This window comes from Lutzomyia longipalpis, chromosome 1 (genome assembly GCF_024334085.1).
Source record: "Lutzomyia longipalpis isolate SR_M1_2022 chromosome 1, ASM2433408v1".
Taxonomy (NCBI): domain Eukaryota; kingdom Metazoa; phylum Arthropoda; class Insecta; order Diptera; family Psychodidae; genus Lutzomyia; species Lutzomyia longipalpis.
In genome coordinates this window covers 32,405,563-32,432,036 of record NC_074707.1, presented here as the reverse complement: position 1 = coordinate 32,432,036, position 26,474 = coordinate 32,405,563, and the positions used below count along the sequence as shown (strand labels likewise).

Sequence of the window (26,474 nt, the reverse complement as noted above, 5' to 3'; positions counted from 1 at the left end):
GGAAGACAACCGATTACCGCGATATTTATTTACCCATCTGCGGCAGCATTACTTGCCAATGCTTGTTTACAATTTGCCCATTTAATAGAACGAGAGTAACCAATATACAACATTGAACTCACTGTCATAGTCTAAACATTGAAGCCTACATTTTGCACTCTTTGCCACCATAATGATGTGACTTTTATGCACTTTTTACCATCTACGTGGTCCCCACAGTGCCAATATTATATACAGACTTTTCTCTACAATTTAGATTATGTACATACAATTTTAAATATGGTCTAATTGAAGAATTTTACCAAGTTCAGAGAGAAATATGGGTCAACGCTTCTCTTGTCCGCCTTACAATTATCTACTATTTTCAATGTCCGATTTAATCTAGCTCAATGTATGTACATAATAAAGTTTTATGTTTTATTATGAGAATTGTCTCAAATCATCAGTCTACTGATAAAAGACTGATAAATACTTTTCGATGCTCTATATGGAAAATGTTTCAGTGAAACATTAAACGATTAAGATATACTAAGAAGAAGCTGTCTTTTACTACGATAATTTAGCTGGAAGAATTTGGAAAGGACTGACCGCCAAAAATTATAAACCACACCCTCGCTTTACCTATTGCATTTTTGCGTATGAAGGAAATGCATCATTGCATTGATGCGAAAATTTCAGCGTCTTGATCAAAATGTTTTAATTTAAGATCTCAGATTCGTTAAAAATATCCTTAAACCAAAATAAATTATTGCTCAACTAAAAATTGAATATAAATATTATTATAGAAGCATATGCTTCATAGAAGTAGGCTAAAGATAAAATTGGGGCGTGGTTTTCGCATTTTTTATTTAGCAAATCTCTTTCATACTTTTTCACATAACCTCAGTGAAAGAATTGAAAAATCTTTTATGCTTTTCTTAAATGTTTTTCGATACTGCGTAATATGTTTTACCCATTTAGTAAATTTAAAACTCAAGCGAATCTAAAGTACACAAATCCGGGAATATGTCTGCTTATTTTTCAATATTACAATAAGAGCATAAAAATGATTAAACACCTTCTCTATGCTTCCTGATATCTTTAAATGCTCATTTAAATTTATAAAATTCCTGTGAAATTAATATTTTAATTTTCAATTAAAAAAGTAAAAAATATTTCCCTCCTTCCCTTTATAGAAACAAGAAACATAACAAACTCTGAAATAGATATAACATTGTCTATTCACCGAATACAGTGGGGCCCCAATACAACGACCACTTGGTTATACTACTCTCGCGCATTGAAATTAATGAGTGTGAAGAGTACATCCGAGTGGTCGTTGTACTGGGGTCCCACTGTACTGAAGTAAATTAAGTAAATTCCAACCATGCAGCTAAAACTCTTTGGAAACTTCGAAAATTGTGAGATACTCACGGGAGCAAACTCCTTTAAAGACCGTGTGGTGTTCATTTTACTGGATTGTATTGATGCAAAAAGTAGCAATTCATCTTTGTAATTAAGCGCTTTGTGTAATTAAATTTACAAATTTACCTTGAATAGTCTTTTATGGTGTTGAAATGAAAATAAGCAAATTGGTATTTTCCTCCGTCATCTGGTACTCACCACTCTTCTTTATACTTTAAATGCAACACTTTTGCCCTCAGTGGCTCGTCTTATTCGGACATCAGCAACGCTAAATCTTCCGACGGTCTATTGATTTTCGCCATCACTCTGCATCCAACTTCTTGCAATTGCAGCATCTCCGCGTGCAATTGATGAAAAATGCAATTTTAAGCGTAGGATGAAGTACGGGGGGATGGGGTAATGAGTGCAAGTGGAAATTGCTGAAGACGAATCAATTGATGCTGTGGCAACCGCAGGAATTGAAGTTGCATCGCTGATGATCTGGAATAAGGAGTTTTTCGTGCACATCATTAGCAAAAAAAGAGTGTTCTTGTGGTCAAAATTCAATATCCTCAAGCGGCAATGAGATGGTGCAAGTGATTGTTTGTGTTATTGATTGCATCGCGGTGATTTCGGCTGATGCCCAAGCAGCGTGATCACTTCCGTTCTTTGTTGGCTGCAAAAAAAACCACAAAATAAATATAAGAAAAAGAAGGCCATCTTGTGTATCAAAATATTGCATCTTCTATAAAACAAGTTTGAGATGTTGCAGCATTAAGATGGGAAGCAATTAAGGAGGCAGCTATAATAAATAGTATCAAATTATTCCGGAGGCTATGTACGTATATTATCCAGATGACACACACAAATAGCAGGATAACAAATGATTCGGACTAATCTTAATCCATCTACACTCTTCCTCTTGCAAAGAGGGAATCCTAATACTTTTACCCTAAATGTCTCTTCTAAGCAAATCCAGACGTGATGAAGAATCTTGAGAACGTTATTGTGTTAATGATAGGTTGAAGCAGGGAATACCATAAATATTGAAATTTCTTAAAGGGGACGGTATAGAGCTGTTAGATGAACTTGACTGATCTTCTAAGGACAATGAATTGTTTGATTGTTTTCTTAGTCCAAAATTTTTATGATTAAGGTCGTATAAGTAGCTCCTGTCTTGAGATCCTTGATTATTTCCTTAAGATTAATTTATTACAAAATGAGGGTTAATATGAAATTTATCAACCCCTCTAAACGATCCTTGTAAATTAGGCTTCTCTTGTAGTTTTCTGAATTTTCTTTAGAAGAATTAATATCTTTGATTTAGACAAACTTTGCGGTTTATGTTGAGGATGGAAATAAGACATGATGATGGAAGTTAGGATGAATTTGATGATGTCGCAGAGTTGATTAATTGACGACACAAGTGAAACGTGGAATTTGTCCTTTTGTCCTCAACGGAACATCCTCATGAAGTGCTCCGGAGAAAATGGCATTGAAGGCGTTTCTCACTGCTGGAGATTCCACTGTTCTGTGTATAGCGGAGAACATCCCCACGGTGATGGAAAAATCTCCATCCGGATGGAACATCTTCAGGAATCATCCTCACCAGAGTGGGGGCGGGGGAAAGTGTCAATGTCATTTCATTGTTTTTCATTTATCATTCGCGGCAGTTTATCGCTCAGATGGGGAGAGAAGCTCAACAGCGATGGAATGGATCTGTGATTAATCACCCCAAATTTCTCGGGGTTTTTGTATCAAGCTGTATTATATGCCTTATATATACTTTTATTCCATCCACCCTCTGCTTTCTCCCGTTTGTTTTTATATTCTATTTATTCTTTCCCTCACAGATGGGGGTGGGGTGAGCGCGACAAGACGATGTCCGGAGGGTGAATTCCTTTCCCAAGGGTGGTGTATCCTCCTCTTTTTCTGTTTTTTTTTTTTGTCTTCGTCTCACCCCCTTTTACCCAAAGCCAACGATGCTATTTTGTGTTGTCTTTTGCCTTTTTGCCCCCAAACCACTGTGAGAGAATTTTTATCCTCAAGCTTCCCTCCCATGGCATAGCCTGACCACGGCGGGCAGTGCAGCCGCCAGCATAAATGGTGGGTGTTTGAAAGGGACAAAAAAAGTGCTATTTCTCAGGAATGTTAACTTTATTTCAACCACTTAAGGCGAGATTAAATTGTCCTATGATGAACTTTCTTTTGGGGGTTTGTTGAAATTTTTACGCATTCAAGAGGGTTGTATTGTGGTGTGTGTTTGTTGAAGAAAAATGATGTTATATTCTTTTAGATTATGCTCTTGTTTTCCTTGTTATTGCAATTGGGTCATTTACACACAATTTTCATAAAATTTAGGGCTGTATATCGTTTTATATGTAGAAGAACCAGGAAGGAATTATTCTTACCAGCTTTTCTTGATAATTTTAGATTAAAAAAATATGATTCATTTTAATGTTTTTTCCATGATAATTTGCACTTAATGCTAATTCAATTTACCTGCTTACGCCTTCTGGTACAATTTAATGTAAATTTCCTTATTATCTTTAACAGCATTTTATTTTGAAAGAAAAGCATCAAACTCCAATTTTTTCTTTGCTCTTTTTGTATACAATGTGGTAATTAAGAGCAAAACTTTTGTTTTTGGCAACATATTTAAAATAGTTAAGCGAATTCATCGGTTGGCGAAGGATTTCGATTTAATTGGTTTTCGAGGGCAGCTTCATTTGAAAGTCAATAGAATGTCTCTCTTCTTTCCAACTTAATTCAGCTGCATTTGGGATTAACTTGCAATATACTTTTTTTTCTTTACATTTATCTCCTCTTCCTTCTATCCTTTAGAGGATAGCAAATGGTATAAATTAAATCAAATGTTGGGCAATGGAAATTTATCTTTATGTGAAAGACAATTATTTCTCTCTCCTTTTTTAATGCAATAAATATTCTATGCTATCGATTATGTAGACATATTCTCTATATAATATTTAAGTATTATTTTGATTTACTGTGTGGTAAAGAGATGAGGAAACCATTCTAATCCACACAATCTGCACAGCATCCGGTTATTAATGTATGCGGAATACAATCAGTGAATCATTTAAAGAGTGTCAATATCCTCTTCCGTCGCATGAATCGTCATCTCTTTAGAAATATTCAGCACAACTAAGTCACATTTTGCTTTGCTTTTTCCGTTCATATCTTTTGGTATTTTTATCCATCATGAAGATTTTCACACGAACTTTTTTTTCTTCGGAAAAATGCTCCCAAATCACTCAAAACTCGCTAATGTGAAGGCTAATTACATAGCATTTGATATTTCCCATATTGTATCATATTTATTTTTCACTGCTTTCCCCAGACAATTTTAAAACACCAAAGGAATTTCCATTGTTGCCACAGAGATGATGAAAGGTAGACTAATAAAAATAATAAACGACTCATCTAACTAATTATCGCGGAATAAAGTGAAAAACTTCCTCAACAGTGTTGCCAACTTATGGGAAGCTCTGGGATCGCGTTAGAGTTACTAATTTGTTCTCTCATTTAGATTAAATGGAAATAAAACTGTTAATTTTATTTCTTATCTCATTCACACATTTTTCCGCACGATCCACATCGTGAATTTTCACTGGTGCAATACATAGTAACCACCCTCCATTTAGCTAGTTTTCCCATTTCTATACTCAAATCCAATTTAGACACAAAGATTTAGTCGTCTTACTGTTCCAAGCTCAGCTTTAGGCAAAAACATCATCTAAATTTTTTCTTCGTGTAGAGCATGAGAGCATAAAAACCTGTGCCTGCGAGCCTGAAAAAAATGTCTAGAAAGAGTTGTTGCTCCGTCAATGTAGTCATCATTAGTCATAATTTGTCGCATTGAAATAAAAACACTTCTCCCTTCTTTAGCTATTCCAAAAGACAAAATTCAGAAGAAAACAGCTGTGGATGACTCTATTAATTGATTAAACTCATCTCACCTGAACCTGAAGTGATTCCGCATTTTCATTTGCGCTCCAATGAAAAGTCTCATCACGAACTTCACGATGAAAATAAACAATTTTGCTGATTTTCATGCGAATTTGTGACTCAAAATTTATGTTTATTTTTCACTTGGATACCCTTCATTGCATTATTTTATAACTCTATTTAATTAATTGTGAAAAAATAATTTCTGAGGAAAAGCCGAATATTAACGCGGTATGCTAAAACGACGTGACTGTCAGACATTCATTGAACGCTTCGCACGTATAACTCTTAATCCATGAAAGTCAAAATCATTTGCACTTTAATTCAATCAATCCACATAGATCTCAATTTTGAAGAAAATATTTATTTTGATGGGAAACTTTCAAAAGAAATTTTAAAATGTGGTGTGAGGTCAATGTTAAAAAGCATTAACCTATAACGAATCGGTTACCTAAACGGAGCTAGACGGAAACATGTTAGATAAGAACGTTATATTCTTTCGAAACTTTATTCGATTTTAGAAATTTAATTGATTTATAGGACTAACGAGGTAAATTGTCGCTTCGCTCCAATTTTCCTCGCCCCGCTTCGCGGGGGGTTTTGCGCTTCGCGCAAATTTTAGAGAGAAAAAAAACTGTGATGATTTATACGTAGATTGGGGTTACTCATCAACCCCAAAAAAATTGCAAAGAGAAGAAATCATTTTCATACAACATTTCCGGCGCCAAATTCAAAAATTCGCAAAAACTGCATGAGAGTTATATGGGGGCTACCTGAAGGGGGGCTTTGGGGGGAAAATGGATACGGCCACTCGAAACCGCCTGTTATAAGGAGCCTCTGTGCCAAATTTCATCGCGATCGGTCAAACGGTGTAGATTTGTATAGCCGAACACGACGGAAGATTACCAACAAACAGACCTTTCTTTATTATATAGATATAAATCGAAAATGATCCATTCAATGCTGAAGATTTTAAAGCTTTCAGAATGGTAAAATTCTTATCCGATTTTGACAATTCGAGGTCTGCATTGTAAAAACGGCTAAGTCAGTTCAGAACTCATACAAAGTTAGTCGATTTTACAAAGTAGCCATCGAATTACAGTATTGTTAAAGAAGGTTTCAACATAAACTGATAGATTTAGCTTGTCCTAAACTAAATTAAGTGTTATAAAATCAATAAGTTCATTAGCCCAACATTTCGTTCATTCATGTATAGTTTATGCAAAAACTTATTCATACCTTAATTGAAGTTTTCAATGCCGAATATTTAAAATCTTTCTTAAAAGCTCAATTTTTATTCGATTTAAATAAATTAGGCTAGGTTTAGAACGTCTCATAATTTTCGATTTAATTCAATAAAAATAACTTTTTATTAGTAGGTATTCAAAGTTTTTAAACCGATTTAAAGCAAAAAACAAACATTCTTTTACATAAAAAAAATATCAAATCTTCACAATCGGTTGCACATAACTAAAACATAGTTGCATTTAATCGCAATATAGATCATAAACTCCATACTTAATCACTTTTTATGTATAAAATAAATTGTTAAAATCACATATAAATCAATTAAAAGTTAATCCCATAAATCACGTAATGGGAAACAATTAAACGTTTACGAAGTAAATCTGTGTGAATTTTACGATCAATTAACAAGTTCTCAGGGGGCAGAGTGAATACAAAAAATAAAATTATCTATTTGGTAGAAAAAAATAAGAAGTCTTTTCACCAATAAATTGTTTATTTTCTCGAACTATGCTTCGGGGTATGTTTGCAAGAGGCAAAGAGGAAGCCGCCGAACGTGACATTGAGCGAAACTGTTGATGATGATAATGGACGCCGGAGGCCAGCAATTGCAGCCGCTACACTGTGCAGAAGTCGCGATTGTGTTGTTCATTGAGAAAAGAAGAACCGCAAAAGATCGTGAGGGAGTGTAAATTAATGTTTTAGATTTTTGTTCACCCTTTAATTGACGAATTGGCAAAGCGAAAAAATATATGTAGCTACCTATATATGCGTTTTTCGGATGTGGAGAATGTTGGGGCGTGGCTAAGGGGATGCCCGCCTTTGCACCCTTTGGCGCTTTTCACCTTCACTGCGCTGTGTCGCCCCAAAAAGTGGCGCAATCATCCCCCTCTGGAAGTGGAGTATCCACACAAATGCGAGTTCCACACAACATTGTGTGTATACCGCGTGGAAAGTCTGGAATATCGCGTGGAAAGGACGCTGCCTATTCTCACGCACATTTTATGAACACAAATTTGGAAATTGGCATGCAATTGTAGAGGCTAGTGCGTGTATGGGGGCAGAAAAAAATGAAATTTAATTATATAAAGTATTTACTGTGGGCAAAAACGCGTTTCCATGGATTTTCTATGAAATATTTAAAATTATTTAAACTAATACCGGGAATACATGCAATTATAGCGTCTTGTATGCGCGAGTTACGGGCAATTTTTCACCAAATACCCCACCCAACCCACTCAAGAACCCCCCCCCCCCATCCAATGGCATTTGCCGGTCCCAAATGTGTATATACCTACATATTCCGCGGGGGAAACATTTTCCCAGCGGCACACAAGAAAATATGCTTCGTTGATTAATTGTTGCATGTTCAACAGCTCTTTTTTTCCTCTAAATTCCCTCCACCGCACCATCCCATTGTAATGAAATACTGAATTTTATATCAAGTGGATATTATTTTTATTGTTTCCCCTAACACACGTATTTATTTAGCGAATTGATTCGCAAAGAATACAAAACCATTGCAGTCCAAGTTCAACCGTATAGTCTTCGCAGTTTATACATACATATATTAAAACAATTGTTGTGGATGAAGAAGAAATAAATAAAAACACAACAATTAACAAATTCCTCGTCACTGATTCCAATTGCGCGAGGTATAAAATGTTACGAACGTTGCGAATACTTTCCAGTGTGGTTTACTGGAAGGTTCATTCAAATTTTATGGGAATGTCTTCTATTCACCGCATAGTGGCGCTGATGTTCTCTTTCGAATTTGAATTTTAGCGGGGAAAAACGTAAAAATTAAATTGAGGCATTTTTATTTTAGACTGCATGTTTGTTTTTTTTGCGTTTTTCGCAACGTATTTGGAAAATTTTAAACCATAAATTCTAGAATATGATTTTAATGTAAGTTTAGAATTTGAATTTACCTATAACTTAGCAATTATTCTGATATAAAAAATGTTATATAGATAGGCCAGAAACCAATAAAAAAATAATGAAAATAATTGATCCTGATAATTTCTATAGCCAGGCGCCTCCACTGCTGTCTAGAAAATTATGTAATTAAAAACGAACTTTGCAAAAAGACCTAAGGGTATAAAAATTAAATTCTCTTAGTTAAGCAAATGATTATATAAAAGAAAATTTCTCTGGGAAAGCGGGAAAAGGCGAGGTGAAAAAAGTTTCATAGAGTACAACCCTATAAAAACGAAAAGAAATGTTGTTTTTGGGCACTGAGAGAGAAGTTTAGAGTTCGACTGGCGCCTTGTCAAGCAAACCTCCTACTTCTTCTCATCTTACGAGCGAGCTACCCTCTCCCACACAACCGTCCGCGTATGTGAGACATTGTCGAGTGCACTGGAAACTAGAACCCTGTGGAAGTGGATTTATTTCTTCAAATACACCCTGAAGCGGCGTATACCCCATTGTATATATAGCTGGGCTATGTATAGAGAATTCTTAAGTTTTTCTCCCATTTTTCATCGACTTTTTATATGTTCTTTTTTCCTCTACCAAAGCTCTTTTGGGATGTTTCATAGAATTTTCATGATACACCCTGATATTAATATCCTCTGCTTTCTTATATAATTTCTCTTAAAAGATTTTTTTATCCTTCTTTTTGAAAGATTAATAAAAATGATTAAATTGTATTCATTCCAGTTCTGATTAGATCTTTTATTATCGCTTTCTCTTACCGAATTTTTAAAAATTCACGAATTTAAGCTCAAAAAAGCTTCTACTATGTATCTTAACTTTGCCTATTTTCACTCAACGTTGCAAAAATGTAATTGAAAGAAAAATCCCCTCAGCACTCAACAAGTTCCTCATAAAACTCTAGCGGAGAAATTCATGCCAAATGAGTTTTTAATAAATCCACCCAAAATGAATTACACTCTCTCAACTTGATAAAAAGTCTGCTGTGTGACTTCCTGGATACACCTAATAGCCCCGAATAAAAGTGGCATAGTTGGAAGCTCTCGTGGCAACAATGACACCGGAACAGAGGCGTCCAGAGGCATCTCCTCGGCTCACACTGCTGAACGTTACGACGCCTCTGAGGAAAAATCTCTGTGTCCCATTGAAGACTTTTGCATCAAAAAGTCCACTTCCTGATCGTCTTTCGTCATCCTCATTGCAAGCTGCGGTGTTCTTCTGGACAGGACGTACACAGAATTTATCGCGTGAAATATCTCCTGGCAGGATTTGGGTGCATTGCTCCTGTGGCACATCCAGAACATTGAGAGCCGTAAAGGTGAGGATTTGTTGAGGATGCTCCTCACGGACGTCAACGACAAATCCCGTCCAATTGGATGACCTATGATCGGTTTCGTTGAAATCCACACAAATAGGCTCCACGTTATTCTCCTCAAATCGAACTGGATCACGAAGCTCCAGCAGAGCTATGCTCTTTGAGTAGTCTCCAGAGGGTTCGTATCTGTTCAAAAAATAATTAAATAAATTACAGAATTTATCTCAAATTATTCTTCATAATTCATAAAATATCTAAAGACCTTGTAAGGAATCTACTTCAATCTGGATTTTAATTAATCATTCAAAAACAATACAAACGACGCTATAAAAAAATCTTTGTTGACATGTCTACATTGAGATGAAAAAGAAACTCTCACACCGGCACTATGTATGATTTAATTTCTCTATAAATAAACATAGTTATTGGAAAATTTGTAACCTCTACGTAAATTTCCAATGTAAACTCAAAAGATTTAAATTTTATTTGATATTTACTAAACCACTTGAAGTCTCTCAATCTCATCATTCTTTCTTTTACACTAAATAAATATTTGTTTTTGTTGAAAGCTCTTTTTTCGTCTATCTTTCCTAAAAATATCAATAGCATCGTCAAGATGGTCAAGAGAGCGAGTTCAATAATCTGAAGTTTTTCTCCGAATTTTTGGGTGTTGTCCTTCACAGTTAAAAGAAAACTTAACGTTCTTGTAAAAATAAAATACTAACCCTTGAAGGACGTGAATTCTGCGAATGGCCAGTAGGTCCTGCTTCGGTCCGATGCCCACAAAGTAATCGTAAGGATTCCCAATGTGCCCGTATTTGTCGCTCCACATGCATCTTGCGTTCGTTGCAATTGTCGTTTCATTGATGATTGTTCCGCCACATTTGATTACTGTCGCGGGTTCATGGGTCACACCCGTGTGTTCAGTGGCATTTGTGAAGATACCAACATGCCATGGCACGTGGAAGGTCGTAGGAGTTGATGTGTTGGTCACTCTATTGAGAATACCACAACCAAGGGAGTCTCCAGTTACCCTTGATGGCTGTTGTGCAACACTGAGAGCAATAATAAGAAAGAACAGAAAATTCTGGAGCCACATATTTGCAAACTTGGGAGGTATCACTGCCACACTGGTATCCACGGGAGTAACTCCGGCGAAATGATGCCTCTTGGCTTTTATACTAGTCTGTGCTTGGAGTGTATTTATCAACTTAAGATGATGATTCAGTGTGGTGATTTGCTAATGAAACCTGTTTGTTAATCCACCAAGAGCATTGGGTATAGATGAATATTAATTATCACCTCATTTGTGTCGGAGCAGCATCACTATGTCTCTTTGAATGTATATAATATCTTGGAAATCTCCCACCAAAACTTGATACTTTTTTAGGAATGGGGAACCCCTTTGTAGGAAAAAAAAAGCCAAAATTAAATCCATAAACGGCTTTGCAGCATTTTAACATAAAGTTTGGTAGCCAAATATGTTCGACGGATCGGATGCAATTTTTTCTCCAAATGCCCCCAAAAGATGCAAAAGGGATTGCATTCTGCATCCGGTCTCCTTGGCTTCATATGAAAAGTAAGACCCCAACGAGACGGGGGTTGTGTATAGTGGCATTTATAAAAATCCTCATAGATGGGTGTGTGGGAGTGTGAGAAAGTTGGCGTCAGCCGGTCCATCAATATTTTTGCCCCACATTTGAGCCAATCCGCCCCATTGCGCTCCATCCACCCGCTCTACCACTCACACCCTCCCCCAACGTACACAAAAATGCACCCGCGCATCAGAAAACCAAAACACACCATCACCCACACACGCGCTTCTACGAGTATGTGTATATATATTCAGAAATATAGATATATATATAGTGATACAGGGAGGGTGGTAAGGAGTAGCATAGCAGCCAAAAAGGAAAACCCCAAAAGTATTTGCCTAGAAAACTTGGGGAAAATATCGCGCCCGCGGAGTCTCGTGTGCAGACGCGGAAGATGAAGAAAATCCCATGGGGTGGCCCCACTAGATCCCATAACGTCGATCCACCCGCTCTGTTTGTTGGGGGTTACTGGAGGAAAATATTTTCCATTTTCTTTGCTCTGCAATACATAACTTAAATATTTCAGATTATATTTTCCATTTCGCTGCTATTCGGCGCGCCTTTAGGTTTGGGAGGTATCTCCAACATATTACCCACCCACAAGAGCTCTCCTCCCCAAAAAAAAACTCACATACAACATAGCTCCAAGGGGTTAGCGGATGCAAGCATCTTATACATCTCACATGCTTCCCATTCTCTTCCTTTTTAAAACTATATATCCATCTTACTTATAAACTGCACACATATTATTATTATTTAGTAAAACATGGTTGAGATGAAAAAGAAGAACATTAAATAGATTTATTGTATGAAAAAAAAATTTTTAACACAAATTTGTCATGTACTATATATTTAGTACAGTCGGAAAATTTTCTATGTTAACTATTAGTGCAAAAAATTACATAAAAAAATTTATTTTTAAAGAAATTAGATAAAATGTGGTTAAAGAAAGATTTTTAGAACATATGCGAAAATTTATGAATTGCTAAGAATTGATTTTTCTAATCAATTTTGAAGTCAAATATCGCAAATATTTTAAGAAATTCCTGAGCCTATCTAACTCATCTAATTTAAATTAATTTACAAACGACAAAAGCTATAAATCTCTTACAAAATTTTACTCACTTAAATAAAAACAATGTTCCAGTAGTTTCAGTAACATTTTAATAAGTTAAAATATTACATACATTAAAATTCCAAACAATGCCCATTCATCGTTGGTTTTACTAAATTTTCAATTAGTATGAATCTAGTATCAATTTCAGAAAATACTCTCTTCTCTTATGGCTCAAATAGGCTACAGTGAGATTCTCGGTAGATCCCATAGAAACGATTTTACCGCAAGATACAAAGAGCTTTACCATAATTCTCACAAAATGCATTTTTGTTCGCCAAATGGATTTTCCCTCCGTTCTCTGTATAGCCAAATGGGGGGTGTTGAAAAGAGGAATGGCGATTCTACAGGATCCACCCTTTCGCCCGTAAGCTCTCACCCTTATCCATGAACAATTTATCAAATTGACCGAAAAAATGATTATAATTTTGTCGAATTACTTGCGCGCCGCGTGCACAAGCAATAGCACCAAAGCACCACCAATTTATAAGAGGGACTGCAATAAACATCCCCTAGTTGTGCTCTCACCCTCACCGCTATGTCGCGGCAGAAATAAAATGCAATATATGTGGTAGCTCTGAAAAAGCTTCCACCCACATGGGAGGGAAGAGGAGGAAGATGATGGTGCAAAAAGAGGCATTTACAGCCACCCCTTTTTCCCAACATTAATATTTAGATGTTCCAACTTCCACCGTATCCACCCACTCCAGATATTTTTCTTCATTTTATATTTTTCCATTTTCTTGCTATGCTGTTTTCATGTTCTACTTTTTATCATCTTGCTTTTTATTTGCCTTTTTCTCATATGTGAGTCTCTCTTTCTTATTTACTGCTGCTCCGCTATGTACCCGGCACACTGGTGGAAAACTTTTTCTCGAACTTCACCCAACACCACCCCCACACATACGTTCTCAGTGTTGGAAAATCTTTCACAAATACATAGACGACATGCATCTGGAGGGAAAAAAAGTTATTTTTTTTCTCAATGCACATATTCACATGAAAAAGGTATTCGTCGAATACACTAAAAGGAAAATTTACCGAATATATTGAATTCACACGCTATATACAATCTCACGATCTCAACTAGCAAAAGGACTTTTCCGGCCAATTTCCCCCGTATTGCCTGTGTGAGTGATCTGATGCCTGAGAAAACACCTCACCCTCATTTTCTCGGCATATACTACATATATACCTCCACAAAAAGGCAAATACAATTTTCCACCCAAGTCGATGGGGGAGCCGATTTCCTCCCATTTTCAACCGCACACACACAGTGCAATCTACAGTTTCTCCAAAGTTTACCACAAACACAACATGGATGCACCCCTTACGTGGGTGGATAATGTGTAAGTTTTCTTTATGTGAACTTTTCTTTGCCAGAGAATATTTCCATCGAGTTTGTGTTGGTGTTGTTTTATATTCGGTACACTCGTTTTTTTTTCCTTCTTCAAATGCATTTTTCCACCAAATACACACAGGGTGGTTTAGCTTTTCCTTCACTGAACTGAAATTTTTTATTCTTTGCCTTATTTCCAGACTGATTCATTCGTGAATCTTATTAAATAAGTCATCTTTCTTGAATTTTTTAAAGGATGCCTCTGCTTAAATCCTTGAAAAAGATTATCAAAGTGTTACAAAAATATTTAAAATAATTGAAAATTAGATATTATTAAACATAATCAAAAAATTTAGAATATATCGCATATCCCAAATAGATATGGATATTTCTGAACATTTCAAACTTGAATGAAATTTTTTTTATTAGTCATTCGCCTTAATCCATTCGAAAGAATCACCCTGTTTCGGAGAATATGCGGGGATAACGTAGAAATATATAGAACTCTCCTTCTTCTATGTACCCCCGTAAAGAGCTTCTATGTACATGTGAGTGCATGTAGCCAAGTATGTAGAAGTAATATCATTGCATTCGACTGAGAAAAGCAGAAGTAGTTTCGCGGACGTCAAGACGATAACGTCGCGGCGGTTATTTCTTTCTTCAGACGCTCATGGAGATTTGTTTGAGATAATTGCCAATTGCATCTTTCACTCACCAACCACACCGTTTTGACGTCTAAGACAAACGAAGAAAAAAATAATGAAGATTACCTAACGTGTGGAAAACCTCGCATAGAAAAAAGTCTAAAGAAAAATCCCATCAAGAGTCTCGAAATTGTAAAGTTTTGTGGTTTGTGAAAAAAAATGTTGAAGAATCCAACATACGACGAGGAAAGAGTTGGTGGTGGAAAAATTTCTCCAAAAGTAGTGAAAAATGTGGAATGAAGCACGAGAAAGAAAAAAAAATCCACCACAAAATTAGAAAGGGGAAAAATGTAATAAAAGTTTAACAGCTTTCGGCACCAGAAGCAACAGAAAAGTTCCTTTTTTGTACATCATACAACAAATTATACTAATTATATATATACAAACACTCGATGAAACCAAAGTTCCTATTTAAAAAAAAAAGTTTTGAAGAGTTATTAGAATTCTATACAAGATAAATATTTAAAACAGAGAGAGATATAGAGAAAAAAGTAGATGTAAAAAAGCAGAAATTTTTCACTGTGAAAAAGAAATTTGTAAGGAAGTGAGAGGAAGATTTTTAGGAAAAAAAAAGAGCTAGGTCGACCAAGTTGAAGGATTGAAGAATCCTTTGGAAATACCGGAGGGCAAAAAAAGCTCGCAGGAGGAGGTGGATTTTGTGTTAAAGAGTGGACAGCCCTGTGTGTGTCATTCACCACCACTTTTAACAGCACAACTACACACTTAATAGCTTGATACTAAAGCCTCGCATTGGGAAAGAAGGAAGCACGGAGTACATAGTGAAAGTTGTTGAAAGTTCTAATTGACTAATTTGCATCATCTGTTTTCTGTGTTCTCGTGTTGCTCAGAGAGCGAGAGAGAGTGAAACGTGAAGCCACGTGGCATTCAAAAGAGCTTTTACGGAATTTGAGGACTTTTCCCTTTGTAATCCCTTAACCCCCCGCCCCGGTAATTAATGTCAACCGTGGCAAGAAGTGGCAATAGCATCGGCAGCTCAAGCTCTCTCGTGGATGTCGACAGTGCAGAAAGCAATGATGCTTCCTCGAGGGATGATCTCGAGGAAGATTTCAAGCATCGCAAAATACGACCGAATATCATCTCTCCACCCACCCATGCTTCTGCCACCAATTCCCAATTTTCTCCAACGAGTGTCGTGACATCCTTCAGCAGTGCCGTGGCTGGGATCTCGCTCACACATCCAGCTGAGCTATCTGCCGCCCTGCACGGATACCATCATCATCACCACAGTGGTGGTCCTGCTGTTGCAGCAGGGCCACCGGGTGTCCCGTGTGGATCAACCCTCGATGCGAGCAACAACAACAAACCCCCCTTCCTTCTACCAGCTCAACTCTACAAAAGCCTCTTTGCAAGTGCAGTTCTCCAGAAAGCACCCAATGCAGATGCCTTCAACGGACAACCATTTCCACGAAATCTCCTATTTTCCTGCTCAGAAAAATCCCCAAGCAGCGACAGGGACACAGATGATAAAGCATCCGAAGAGAACGATGAGGTGCTTTTTAGATTTCTATAACCTCCCCCCAATCCCTTGCAAAGTGATTATACTTGGAAGAAAATGCAAAATCCCTTAAGGATGATTTCTTTGTATTTTTCCTTTTTCCTGGGAATTCACAGGGGGAATTCATTAAAATTTAACAGTATTATTAACCCTGTATATCATTAAATCCCGTTGATCTCAATACTTTCACCCTTCGAAATAAACCCATCTGCCTGTGTGCAAGGGAAAGGGTGGAAGTGGGTGAAAGCACAAAAATTGTCTAATCTGCATATGAAAGCTCGAAAGCTGAAAAATCTGTTTATAGATTTTTCGAGTTCTTGGAAAGGAATATGCCTTTCATGAAAAATCTCCCTTTTTCTCGTTTGCTCCACAGAAAGCGTCGGTGAAATTCAATAGAATTCTCCAGCTTGAGCTGAGAAGAAAGGGGGCGAAGATGTGGCAAAAAGGGGTTTAGGAACAAAGAGTTTCAAACAAAGAAAAATATTTTATACGTCGTCTTATGCTTTCTCTCATATATGTATGTATATTTCTTCATCCCCGCAGAAAGCCGCAGCAGCATTTGTATGGGGAGGTGAATCAGGTGTACCCAGCGTGAATTCAGCATCAAACAACAACAACAACACACCATCTGTCGTGAGTGGAGGCGTACCGGGAGCAGGAGGTGTTACACCAGCAGCAGGCAATTCCCCGGCTAGTTGTTCACCGGCAACAGGAATAGGATCAATGCCGGTCGGAGGGGTTCAGGGTCAGAACCCTACCCAGGGTCTTGTGCACTGGATGAGTGCCGTCATGGCCGAGCACATGACATCCAATTCACACCATGATCCCACTGTTGGGATGCACTACATGTGGAATGGTGGAGTCGATGTAAGTCATATGCATTTTGTATTTACAACATCCCCCCACTTGCTTATTTGACAGTTACTTGGTTGCCGAACTAATGTTGACACCAAGTTCACAACATATATATGATAAATTGTATATATAGTTACATGTGTCTTTGAGAGGGGAAGTTAGACAACTAACTCGTGCAGTAAGTGGGTTTGGAGTCCAAATTGAAGAAACTTGGTCAATAGAGTTACTGCCAATGTGGAGAATATCAAGTGGAAATCAATCGCTTGAAGAACTTTGCTACATAAATGGGGTGGATCTATTGAATTGGTTGCCAGAAAAGTTCTCGAATTATTACAATACGCATCCATTTAAACATGCAAGAACAATAAAATTTATTTTTCTGAATCCTTTTCACGACAATAGGATCCTAAATAACGAGTTAGTTGCTTGCATTCAGTACAGTAATGTATGAAAATAAAAGGGCTAAGAAAATTTAACCATTCAAGACTAAATCGTTTTTACAATAAGAATCAAATCAATTTTGATTAAATTGAATTGATTTATAATTTTCAATTTAATTTTTTTTACAATTTTTGAGTTTTCTTGTCTTAATCGGTTAACGCGCTTTTAAACGGAAGAGAAACACGTAGAAAATGTACTGGTAAGCTGACCAAGCTTACGAGAGCTGTGTTTCTTTCAGTGTACCAATTTTGTGAGAGCAAACTATAACGCAAATTAATTTAAATACGCGCAAAGTCGGGAAAAGTTGAAAAGTCATCCCCCAAGAAATATTTAAAACGCCATATCTCGGGAACGGCTCCATAGATTTTCGAGTTTGAGCTATCGTTGGAAAGGTCTTAACCTCAGCTATAACATATTAAAATATGAAGTAAATCGATAATGGCATTTTCGAAATATTCGAGTTCGAAATTTTCGAAAATTTTGATTTTGACTTTAGTGCCTCTCGTGGTCATTTCTCGAAGTTGCAATGTTCTAGACATTTGTAGGGTTTCACGAAACCTTTCATTTGCGCTTGAGTTGATCAATATCGGACTTGTAGAACCCGAGATATGACATGCCAACTTTGGAAGGCTATATCTCGAGAACGGCGACATAGATTTTCTTCATTTTTGGCATGGAGCTAGATAATATGGTCAGCTATAACATATCAAAAAATGAAGCAAATCGATAATGGCGTTTTCGAGATATTCATCGAAAAGTAATGGAAAATTTTGTTTTTGATTTTTGGCCCTCTAGCGGTCACTTTTGAAATTTCTGATGTTCTAGAGAGTTGTAGGATTTGTTGAGATCTTTCATTTGACCCCGGGTTGATCAAAATCGGTCAAGCCGTTTTCGAGTTATGATCGATTTTCGATGAAAAATTGTGGCGGCCATATTGACTAAACGGCTTGACCGATTTTCGAAAATAAGGTATCGTTGAAAAGCTCTTGATGGCCCCTACAACATATCAAAATTTCAGATTTTTAGCTATTACAGGGGCTGAGATATAGCGAAAACAAAATTTTGAGGTTATTCAAAATGGCGGACGGGGGGGTGGGGGGTAAAATTTGACGTCATAATCGGACGTCTTCCAGTCGACTTTTAAACTTTGCCGTTTACCGCAAGTCTCTATCTATTACCGTTCTCTTGCAATTTCAAGTTGAACCACGGACGGACGGCCGGCCGGCCGGCCGGACGGCCGGCCGGAAAAAAAAATTTTTTGGCGCATACGTTTTTTGGAATGTGGGGACCCTAATTCGTGCTCATCCCAAGTTTGAGCCCGATATGACGACTTTCGATTTTGCTCGGTACACAAAAGCTGTGTCTGAAAGAAACACAGCTAAAACCAAGAAAGTATGTTTGTAAGACGCCTTAAACAGACTTATAACTTTATCCTGTTTAAATCCAATCCTGTTATATCCCAATAACAAATACTTCAATAAAAAATTAAAAAATGTCGAAAATTACAAAAATCTTTGGTTAAACCAATTTTCTTCAGTCGTCCTTAAAGATGTTATATTCCGTTTTTACGTAATAAGTATAAGAAAAAAATATAAAATTTACTCTCAATTGTAAAAGGACAAAAAGTCATTCTCAGATATGTATAAGCTTACCGCTGAGAACTTTTTGAGCAACCCTGCTCTACGTGTAATAGACCCATCAATCTTGGATAAAATTATTATTAAAAAATCATATTAGAAGATTTTCTCCTTTTTTTATACAAAAAGAAAAGTTTTTCCTTCAATTCTTCAAGAGAGGAAATTCAGTTAGATCCATTTCAATTTAATCAAGATATTCCGAAAACCCTTTTCTTGGCCATTTCCAACCCCTTTTCCCCCACGACAATCTACTAACGGTTTTATGATGTAGGGCCCCTCCTTTGTATGCCTTCCTTCAAGAATGAGAACTTCCGCTGTTTGTCCATCATGTGTGCGCCGGGGTGTGTGTCTATGCACCCTCTACGATTTACGACTGTCTCACAGCCTCAACTGGCTGGCTAGTATGCTGGGTCAGGGTTTGCTCCCCACATCTATTCGTCTTTCCTTTCCACATTCCTCGCGCGCACACACACACACACGCGCTTACCCGAACGCAACCAACCTATGCGCTTACCCACCAGCCCACCTCCTCTGTGCCTCTTCCTTCTCTACATCCTGATATCCCCTCGGAACAGAAAAACTCTCGCACACATGCAATGTCAAAGCGAGCTTTTTCTCTCCAGCTTCAATTGCTTTTTTTTTTCAACCAAGCCACCCCCACCCACCCTACTCATCCCTGTGGATCGTGTAGCTCTTCCAGGATGGATGATTCTGCAAGTGTGGTAGTACCACCCCCTCATCCCGTACACGCCGCAAAAGGAAGCTCACGAGCGGGAATGGCAGAAAAAAAGGTGCTTCGGTGCTGTGTGAACAAAAATAGCGTTCACATGTACCAAGAGCGCCTGAGTGGAGTATGTGTACATTTTTTGGGGGGGGTGGGTGTTGATGGTGTTGGTGAGGGGGTGGTAAAGCGAATGAAAAATACAGCGAGGAAAAAAAGAGCTCGCGGCTATGGAAAAAATCCAGATGGGGGGGTACATTCGCTCTCAGTGTTTCTCCATTCGGTGCTGGGTGCAACCCTCTCTTTCTATCGAACCTACACCCTTTTAGTCAGTGAGCGAGAGAAAACTGATTGAAAAATCAATAGAGGCAGACGGAGAAATGGTGGGAGAGCGAAATATTTTCTTATCCACAAGTTAGAAAAATATATTCACGATCCCACATTGGAAAATATTGCTAACCATATTTCCACATTATGTACATCATCCGTATCCATCCAAACCTCCTCCATCCCTCGTGCGGGAGATGCCTTGCTGACTGAACCCAATGCTATTGCTATTCTACCACATTTTGTGAACCTCTCCCACCCGCTAAAGCCACCCTTGTCAACATATTAAAATATGGGATAAAACAAATATGAGGACATCCTATGAGAAAAATTCCATACACCATACCCTCAAAATTACATTTTTAATTAAATTCACTAAATGAAGCGGGCCCATATATGCTCGCTCATGGTCCTTCCGCTGTTCAACACTCCATGACCCAGAACTTCACTCTCCTACCGAATTAATCTTAAAGAATTGCCCATTTTTTTAAGCTTTCGCAGAATACCAATTGGAGGTTTACAAGTTCCCCTTTAACCATTATCTCAATTATATATAACTTTGTATGTTCTATATATCTCAATGAAAAGGAAAACGATTCTTTATCAAGCTTTTCTCTCCAAATAACATCCCGCGAAAACACATTCCGAAGTTAACTCTTTGACTTTCAGAAGAAAATTCTTTATCTCTCGCACGAATTACTTGCCTATATGTACCTACATTTCTTTTTCACGCCCCAAAAAATAAATTAGAGAACTTTAGAACAAAAATTCTGAAATTTGCACATGAATGATTTTGAGAAAGTTCCTTTCCACAGTCAGAGTTCGACGATTGTTTTCTGGAAGTTTATGAAAACAAGATTTTTCTCAAGAGCACCATAAAAATTCCGAAATAATATTTTTTTTAACCTACCTATGCATAAAGATTTGTTGTTGCTAAGAAGAGAAAATTGAAACATTCTAAACCAATAAAATTTGTAGAAATTATAGGTAAAACTAGGAGGCAATCAGTTTGTAATAGAATTCATTCCTGTAATCTTATTACTTAGCAAAAAAGAGTTATCTCAGTTATCAAACGAATGTCTAATATTTCTGCTAGTCTCTCAGGCTCTTATCTGCTTACTAAAATAATTTCTTTTACTACTGTGTCTCCTAAATGAAAATGTTTGCATTTTCCGGGTTAATAAAATAAAGACAAATTAAATAAATTTGTAGTCCTTAGGAAGAAATTTTTTTACTCTACCTACGTTATCAAGATAGAAATTAAGAGAAAGTTTCTCTAGTAAAAAAAAAAATAATTTCATGGTTTTTAACAAGAACCAATCATTTCTTCGCAAAATCTTAAAATGAAGACCTCCTTTCTTTATTTCCTGCTGCCTCCCGCAATCGTAGCAATGTGGCCAACATACCAAAGACATTGATTACGGTGGTTGGCCCGCACCCAGGAATCATATGTCTATGAAGCAAGGATATGAGGTATATATCATTCACACGAAATTCTATTTTTATGATCATATTCCTTTATATTTATTTGGAAAACTTTATAATTTTTCCATTATATAAAATATATATTTTACTTATAATTTATCAGTATTGTCAGAAATGCATTTTCAATTGACTTATTTTCTTAGTTCTAAAAGACAAATCATATTTAGGCCTTATATTGAAACCAGGGATAACGCATGAAAAATCCTAGGTTAAATTCTAGCTCTTGTCCATGCTGGGAATAGTTTTCCCTGGTTCAAGAATATTGGCCTTCAAAAGGTTTTTCCATTAAATTAATAATTTGTATTGTCTTGTTCTTTTCAGGCTAAGATGAACGATCATCACAGCAATATGCAGAAAAGTAAGTAAAAATCTTTATCCTAACTGACTATTTCAAGGTAGATACTTATTGAAGATTGGCAATACAAATTGAATATCAGTGAAGGTTGTAAAATGATTAGCAAAACATTCTAGTCCTTGGCCTGCGCCTACACTTACAATGCCCCGAAGGTAGTACACCTTCTGTTCTTTCCCATTGACAGTTTGAGTCTTCGGTACCATAAATCCTCCGCCACTGTCTCCTTGACACACATTGCTATCGTCCGGATTTCCAGCACAAAATTTGTCGGGTGTTATAAAATTTTTAAATGTATCCGAAGAACGTTTGCGACATGTATGATAGTCCACTGTGTTGAGGTCCAACATCTTGAGAACAGCGCTGTAGTTTCCTTTCTCCGTTAATCCCCATCCAGCAACACGCCCTTCCAAATTCGAAGGAATATACTGTTGATTTTAGAAGAAAATAAATTAAGTTCTAAAAGCTTCTTGATAATCCGTTAACAATTTTAAGGCTTACCTTATCATTCCCAATTAGGTTCGGAGCAAGACATACAGGCTTAATGTAGGTCTTGTAGATTATGGGAGATTTGAGAACTAAAATTGCAACATCTGCCGTATAGAGACCATCAAAGTCATTGTACTGAGCATAGATATCAATGTGGGATACATCAGATTCTTGTGTACCCGATTCATTTGCATAGTAATCCCGTAGTGTCTTCCCAACGACTACTCTGTAGTATTCATGACTTCTCACTTTGTTATTCTGCCTATCCCAGAAACAATGTGCCGCACTGACTACAGTGGTAGCTGTTAGGATACTTCCTCCGCATATTTGTCCGTAACGATTATTTCGTCTTTCATAAATTGCCGCCTGCCAAGGCACCTGACTTATATTAGTTTCCCTTCCACCGCTAACAAATGCAAATCCCTCCTCAATTATTCCACACAATTGATCGCATTTGAACACGTGATTGCTCCAGGATCCATCATCTTCGCATTTTGTTCTTGTTTGAACGAACTCTTTTGGCATGATATAGCCTTGCTTACATTTGAGATCTGCAACTGTTCCTGGTGACAGTTGAGAGGAGCAAGGGATGGGGTCTCCTGAAACTGTTTGGCAGCTGGCTTGAACTGTTAAGGTATTCAATTGGACATTTGAACAGAAACCTGAGAAAGGAAAAGAGTTCAATTTAGACTGATTTTTGAGTCTTAAGATGCTTCGTATTAGTTAGAACTTACGAGAGCATTTAGGAATATCCGGTAGAAATTGTCCTGCGATGCAGAATGATTGATCTGCACCAATAAGTCGAGATGATGGACAAGTAAATTTTAGTGTCTGACCATTGAGAACAAACTGCCCAGGGAAAACTTCGGTATTTTGAATATCGAACATTCGTCCTGCAAATACAGGAACTTGGCAACTTCCAGGGGGTTGAGGTTGAATTGGAAAATCCGACGTTGGTTGGGGTGTTGTTTCCCTTGGTGGTGGTGGTTTCCCGCATAATGCCTCAGTTTCATCAGATTCATCATAACAATCATATTTCCCGTTGCATTTTTCATCACCCGATATACATGCACCGTAGTTGCACCTAAATGCATACGGAGGGCAATAGTAGTTAAAGCATCTTGCCAGCGATTCATCTGATGCATCTGCACAGTCTTTCTTCCCATTGCACAATTCATCCTCGAAGACACACTCTCCTGACATACACTGTCGATATCCTTCTCTAAAAAGGACGTTTGGTTTTGGATTAATATAATACAGTTACATACAAATAAGAGAGAATGGACAAAGAAAAAGGATACAACTTACGAGCAATTTCCTCTATCTTTTAAATATTCCAAAATTCCAGGACATTTTATTGTGAGCTCATCCGAATTGTCCACACAATCCTTTACTCCATTACACTCTGCTGATCCATCTACACAAGCTCCATATGCGCACTGGAATGCATATTTGGGGCATCTGTTGAAAAATCATTTGGTCAATATTTTTTTTATAAAATCTATCCTTAAATTTACAATTTTTTCTGAAGTCTGTTCATTTTATTGTAAAAGGTAGGAAAACTCTTTTTCCTCTCCGGTAAGCGTCGTAAAAATTCTTAATTTAGCAATAAAATATGAAATTTGTCAAAGAGCTTTCAAGGCTTTCTGTGTGTTATCTTAGGTGGCTGATGGAGGATAATTTAATCATTTTACTTTTTTCATAAAATCATTGGAAATACAAAAACAAGAAAATTTTGTAAAATATCAATGATTGACAAGATATTTTTTGTTTTGATTTTCCATTCATCATCTGGGAAAATCCATAAAATATTTCTCTTATCAAATATAAGTATTTTCATTTCATTGGATTTTCTTGAATGTTATTTAATATTTAAAAAGATTTTCTCAAGACTCCTTAATTGTCCTTGTTCGAATATTTTCCTTTAAAATCACTGTTAGAAAATATGTAGAATTTTCATACTTTAGATTCATTTAAACATTCAAAAAAAAATTTAATAAAGATTAATAAGGAAAAATCACGAAAAGCTGTTAAGAAAATCAATAAAACCATCAATAAATTTTTATTTAGAACAATTTTGAAATTCTTTTAATTTTATTATGTTTTAAAAAGATTACCAAGAATTTAAAAAAAAAACAGACATTAAAAAGAAAAGTAATTCATTTTAATTATTTGTTGTTTGTAGTATAATATATATGTACATTATATAGGTAGGTAATACTCAAGGTGAAACGGTAAAAATTTTTCTTACTTGATCAGCCGGCAAGCCCCGGTCTCGTCAGAACCATCCGCGCAGTCGGCTTTCCCATCGCATCGGAAAATATCATCAATGCATGTCCCATCGTCGCATACAAAGTCGTACTCTCTACACCTATTCTGGCGTTTATCTCGTGTATGATTGAAGTGACTGAACGTGAGACCTATAAGAGTGGGGAATAAAAATCACCGGTTGAATATCAAAATTAATTCTCGGATACTGAACGAAAACACACAAAAAACATTCATTAAGCACGGACAGGGGAAATATTATGAGAAGAAAAAAACCGAGCTTGATAGTTTAGCATGAACTTGGGGCAGCATATCAATGTGAAACAGGTTTTACGTGAATCTCAAGAAAAAAAATGTCTTGGTGACGAAAAAAATTAAGATAGAGGTTTTGCGATAATTTTCATTCAACGAATGGACATTTTTTTGCATTTTTATTTATTTTTTTTAAATAAAATCTTAAAAACTTATCTTGGTGAGGTCATATACAAACGAGGTTACATCGCATTTTCATACATCTTCTTCACATATTGATAAGCTGGGACCGTTGGAATTGTAGAATTTCAGAGAAATCAACATATTTTCTCCCAAAATATGCTGAATTTTATTTGCGAAGAACAACAGACACATACATACTCATAGCATAGTGATTATCACTTCCCCTGACTCGAGTTGATTGTAATCTCAATGCGTATTAAATTTATTGGTAAACAATTAGTGTAATTGATCAATGAGTCAATGTGGTGGGAAAACCTCGTTGTTGGTTTTCCCTATTCACTGCCACATTGCAAAGTTATGTATATTCAGAGAAAAAGGGGCACCAACCATTTATAAGACTAGACAGCTCCATGACCAAAAACACAGCTACAAATTGCCATTTTAGACCCATTCCGACTAAAGCACTCACTAATTTTTTTTTTCACTAAATTAATTATTTTTCCAAGCACTTTCGTACACTGTTAGAACGATTTTGAGCACTCGCGCTACAGCAGCCTTGGGGGATTTTTTCACGAAACTACATAGACTCACATGGGGGGATGTATGGGAAGAAAAAAATTCGACAATTTTTTTGTGTGTGGCTCACAGAGATTGTGATTAGCACATCCCGGAGACAGAAGCGTGAGTCTGTCCAGCTCTCTGTGCCAGATCGCATCGAAGAAAGCACTGTCGGGGCACTGAAAGATTCAACAACTGCTGCCGAGTTTTGCTAGAGGAAACGATGAAGTCGCTTGCGTGTGGTGTCGTCACTGGAGGCGTCACACATGGAATGTGAGATGACGCTTAGACCAGTCTAGCCTGGTTGGATGGGAATATCAATGGGCTATTGCTCTTGCCATAGCATAACCGCCACTATATGCTACACACTCAACCACGGGGCATATTTGCAATGTTTTTTCCTTTTAAATTCAATTTGAACACAGGAAAAACGCGCTAAAAGGTGCAATGCACAAAGCAATGCGATGTGGTTGAGTGAAAAATGCTTTGAAAATTGCTCTGAAAAATGCTCAAAAGCAAACAATAATTTTGTCCTTTTCCGCGCGGAAAATTTTACTTTTTTATTCAATTGCGTCTCTTTATGTTTTCTGTTGAGAACTGTTCTATCAATCATATGATAAAGCAAGGGCTAGAAAAAATGTTAAAATGTTAAAAAAAAAACCAAATATTGGGCTTTATTCAACGACCAAGAAATTCCTGAAATCTTTAATTTTTATACTAAAATTTCAAGATTTCAAGCGAATTTTAAGGGTTTCTTGGTCGCTGAATTAGACTCATTGGGTTATATT

General features: G+C 36.8%; 3 protein-coding genes across 6 annotated transcripts in view; 1 reads left to right on the top strand and 2 right to left on the bottom strand.

Moving 5' to 3' along the window:
- Positions 1 to 26,474, top strand: part of LOC129785981 (zinc finger protein rotund-like) — a 43,087-nt gene that overhangs the window by 7,598 nt on the left and 9,015 nt on the right. For 2 of the 4 annotated variants that reach the window (XM_055820711.1, XM_055820710.1), the window contains exons 1-4: positions 14,524 to 16,112; positions 16,662 to 16,985; positions 21,489 to 21,572; positions 21,906 to 21,942. In XM_055820711.1, coding sequence (XP_055676686.1) covers positions 15,558 to 16,112; positions 16,662 to 16,985; positions 21,489 to 21,572; positions 21,906 to 21,942 — 1,000 coding nt within the window. In that variant the 5' untranslated portion in view covers positions 14,524 to 15,557. Of the gene's footprint in view, positions 1 to 14,523; positions 16,113 to 16,661; positions 16,986 to 21,488; positions 21,573 to 21,905; positions 21,943 to 26,474 lie in introns of those variants that run through there. The other 2 variants (XM_055820713.1, XM_055820712.1) reach the window with 2 other exon arrangements.
- On the bottom strand, positions 9,448 to 11,662 carry LOC129786142 (uncharacterized). The gene is made up of 2 exons (XM_055820986.1): positions 10,576 to 11,662; positions 9,448 to 10,036 (listed from the first exon to the last, which is right to left on the bottom strand). Exons 1-2 carry the CDS (start codon positions 10,947 to 10,949, stop codon positions 9,541 to 9,543), a joined length of 870 nt encoding a protein of 289 aa, XP_055676961.1. The 5' UTR covers positions 10,950 to 11,662; the 3' UTR covers positions 9,448 to 9,540.
- On the bottom strand, positions 21,599 to 25,939 carry LOC129786011 (modular serine protease-like). The gene is made up of 6 exons (XM_055820766.1): positions 25,516 to 25,939; positions 24,677 to 24,845; positions 23,734 to 23,886; positions 23,160 to 23,647; positions 22,438 to 23,087; positions 21,599 to 22,364 (listed from the first exon to the last, which is right to left on the bottom strand). The coding sequence occupies exons 1-6, from the start codon at positions 25,577 to 25,579 to the stop codon at positions 21,975 to 21,977; spliced, it is 1,914 nt and encodes a 637-aa protein (XP_055676741.1). The 5' UTR covers positions 25,580 to 25,939; the 3' UTR covers positions 21,599 to 21,974.

Excerpts from the sequence above, each read along its gene's own strand:
- LOC129786142 (XM_055820986.1), bottom strand. The coding sequence starts at position 10,949 with ATGTGGCTCCAGAATTTTCTGTTCTTTCTTATTATTGCTCTCAGTGTT. Across the intron at positions 10,037-10,575 it reads AGAATTCACGTCCTTCAAGG|ATACGAACCCTCTGGAGACT; the intron begins GTTAGTATTTTA and ends TTTTTTGAACAG.
- LOC129786011 (XM_055820766.1), bottom strand. The coding sequence starts at position 25,579 with ATGGGTCTAAAATGGCAATTTGTAGCTGTGTTTTTGGTCATGGAGCTG. Across the intron at positions 24,846-25,515 it reads GCTGTCTAGTCTTATAAATG|GTCTCACGTTCAGTCACTTC; the intron begins GTTGGTGCCCCT and ends CCACTCTTATAG. Across the intron at positions 23,887-24,676 it reads GGGGCTTGCCGGCTGATCAA|ATGCCCCAAATATGCATTCC; the intron begins GTAAGAAAAATT and ends ATTTTTCAACAG.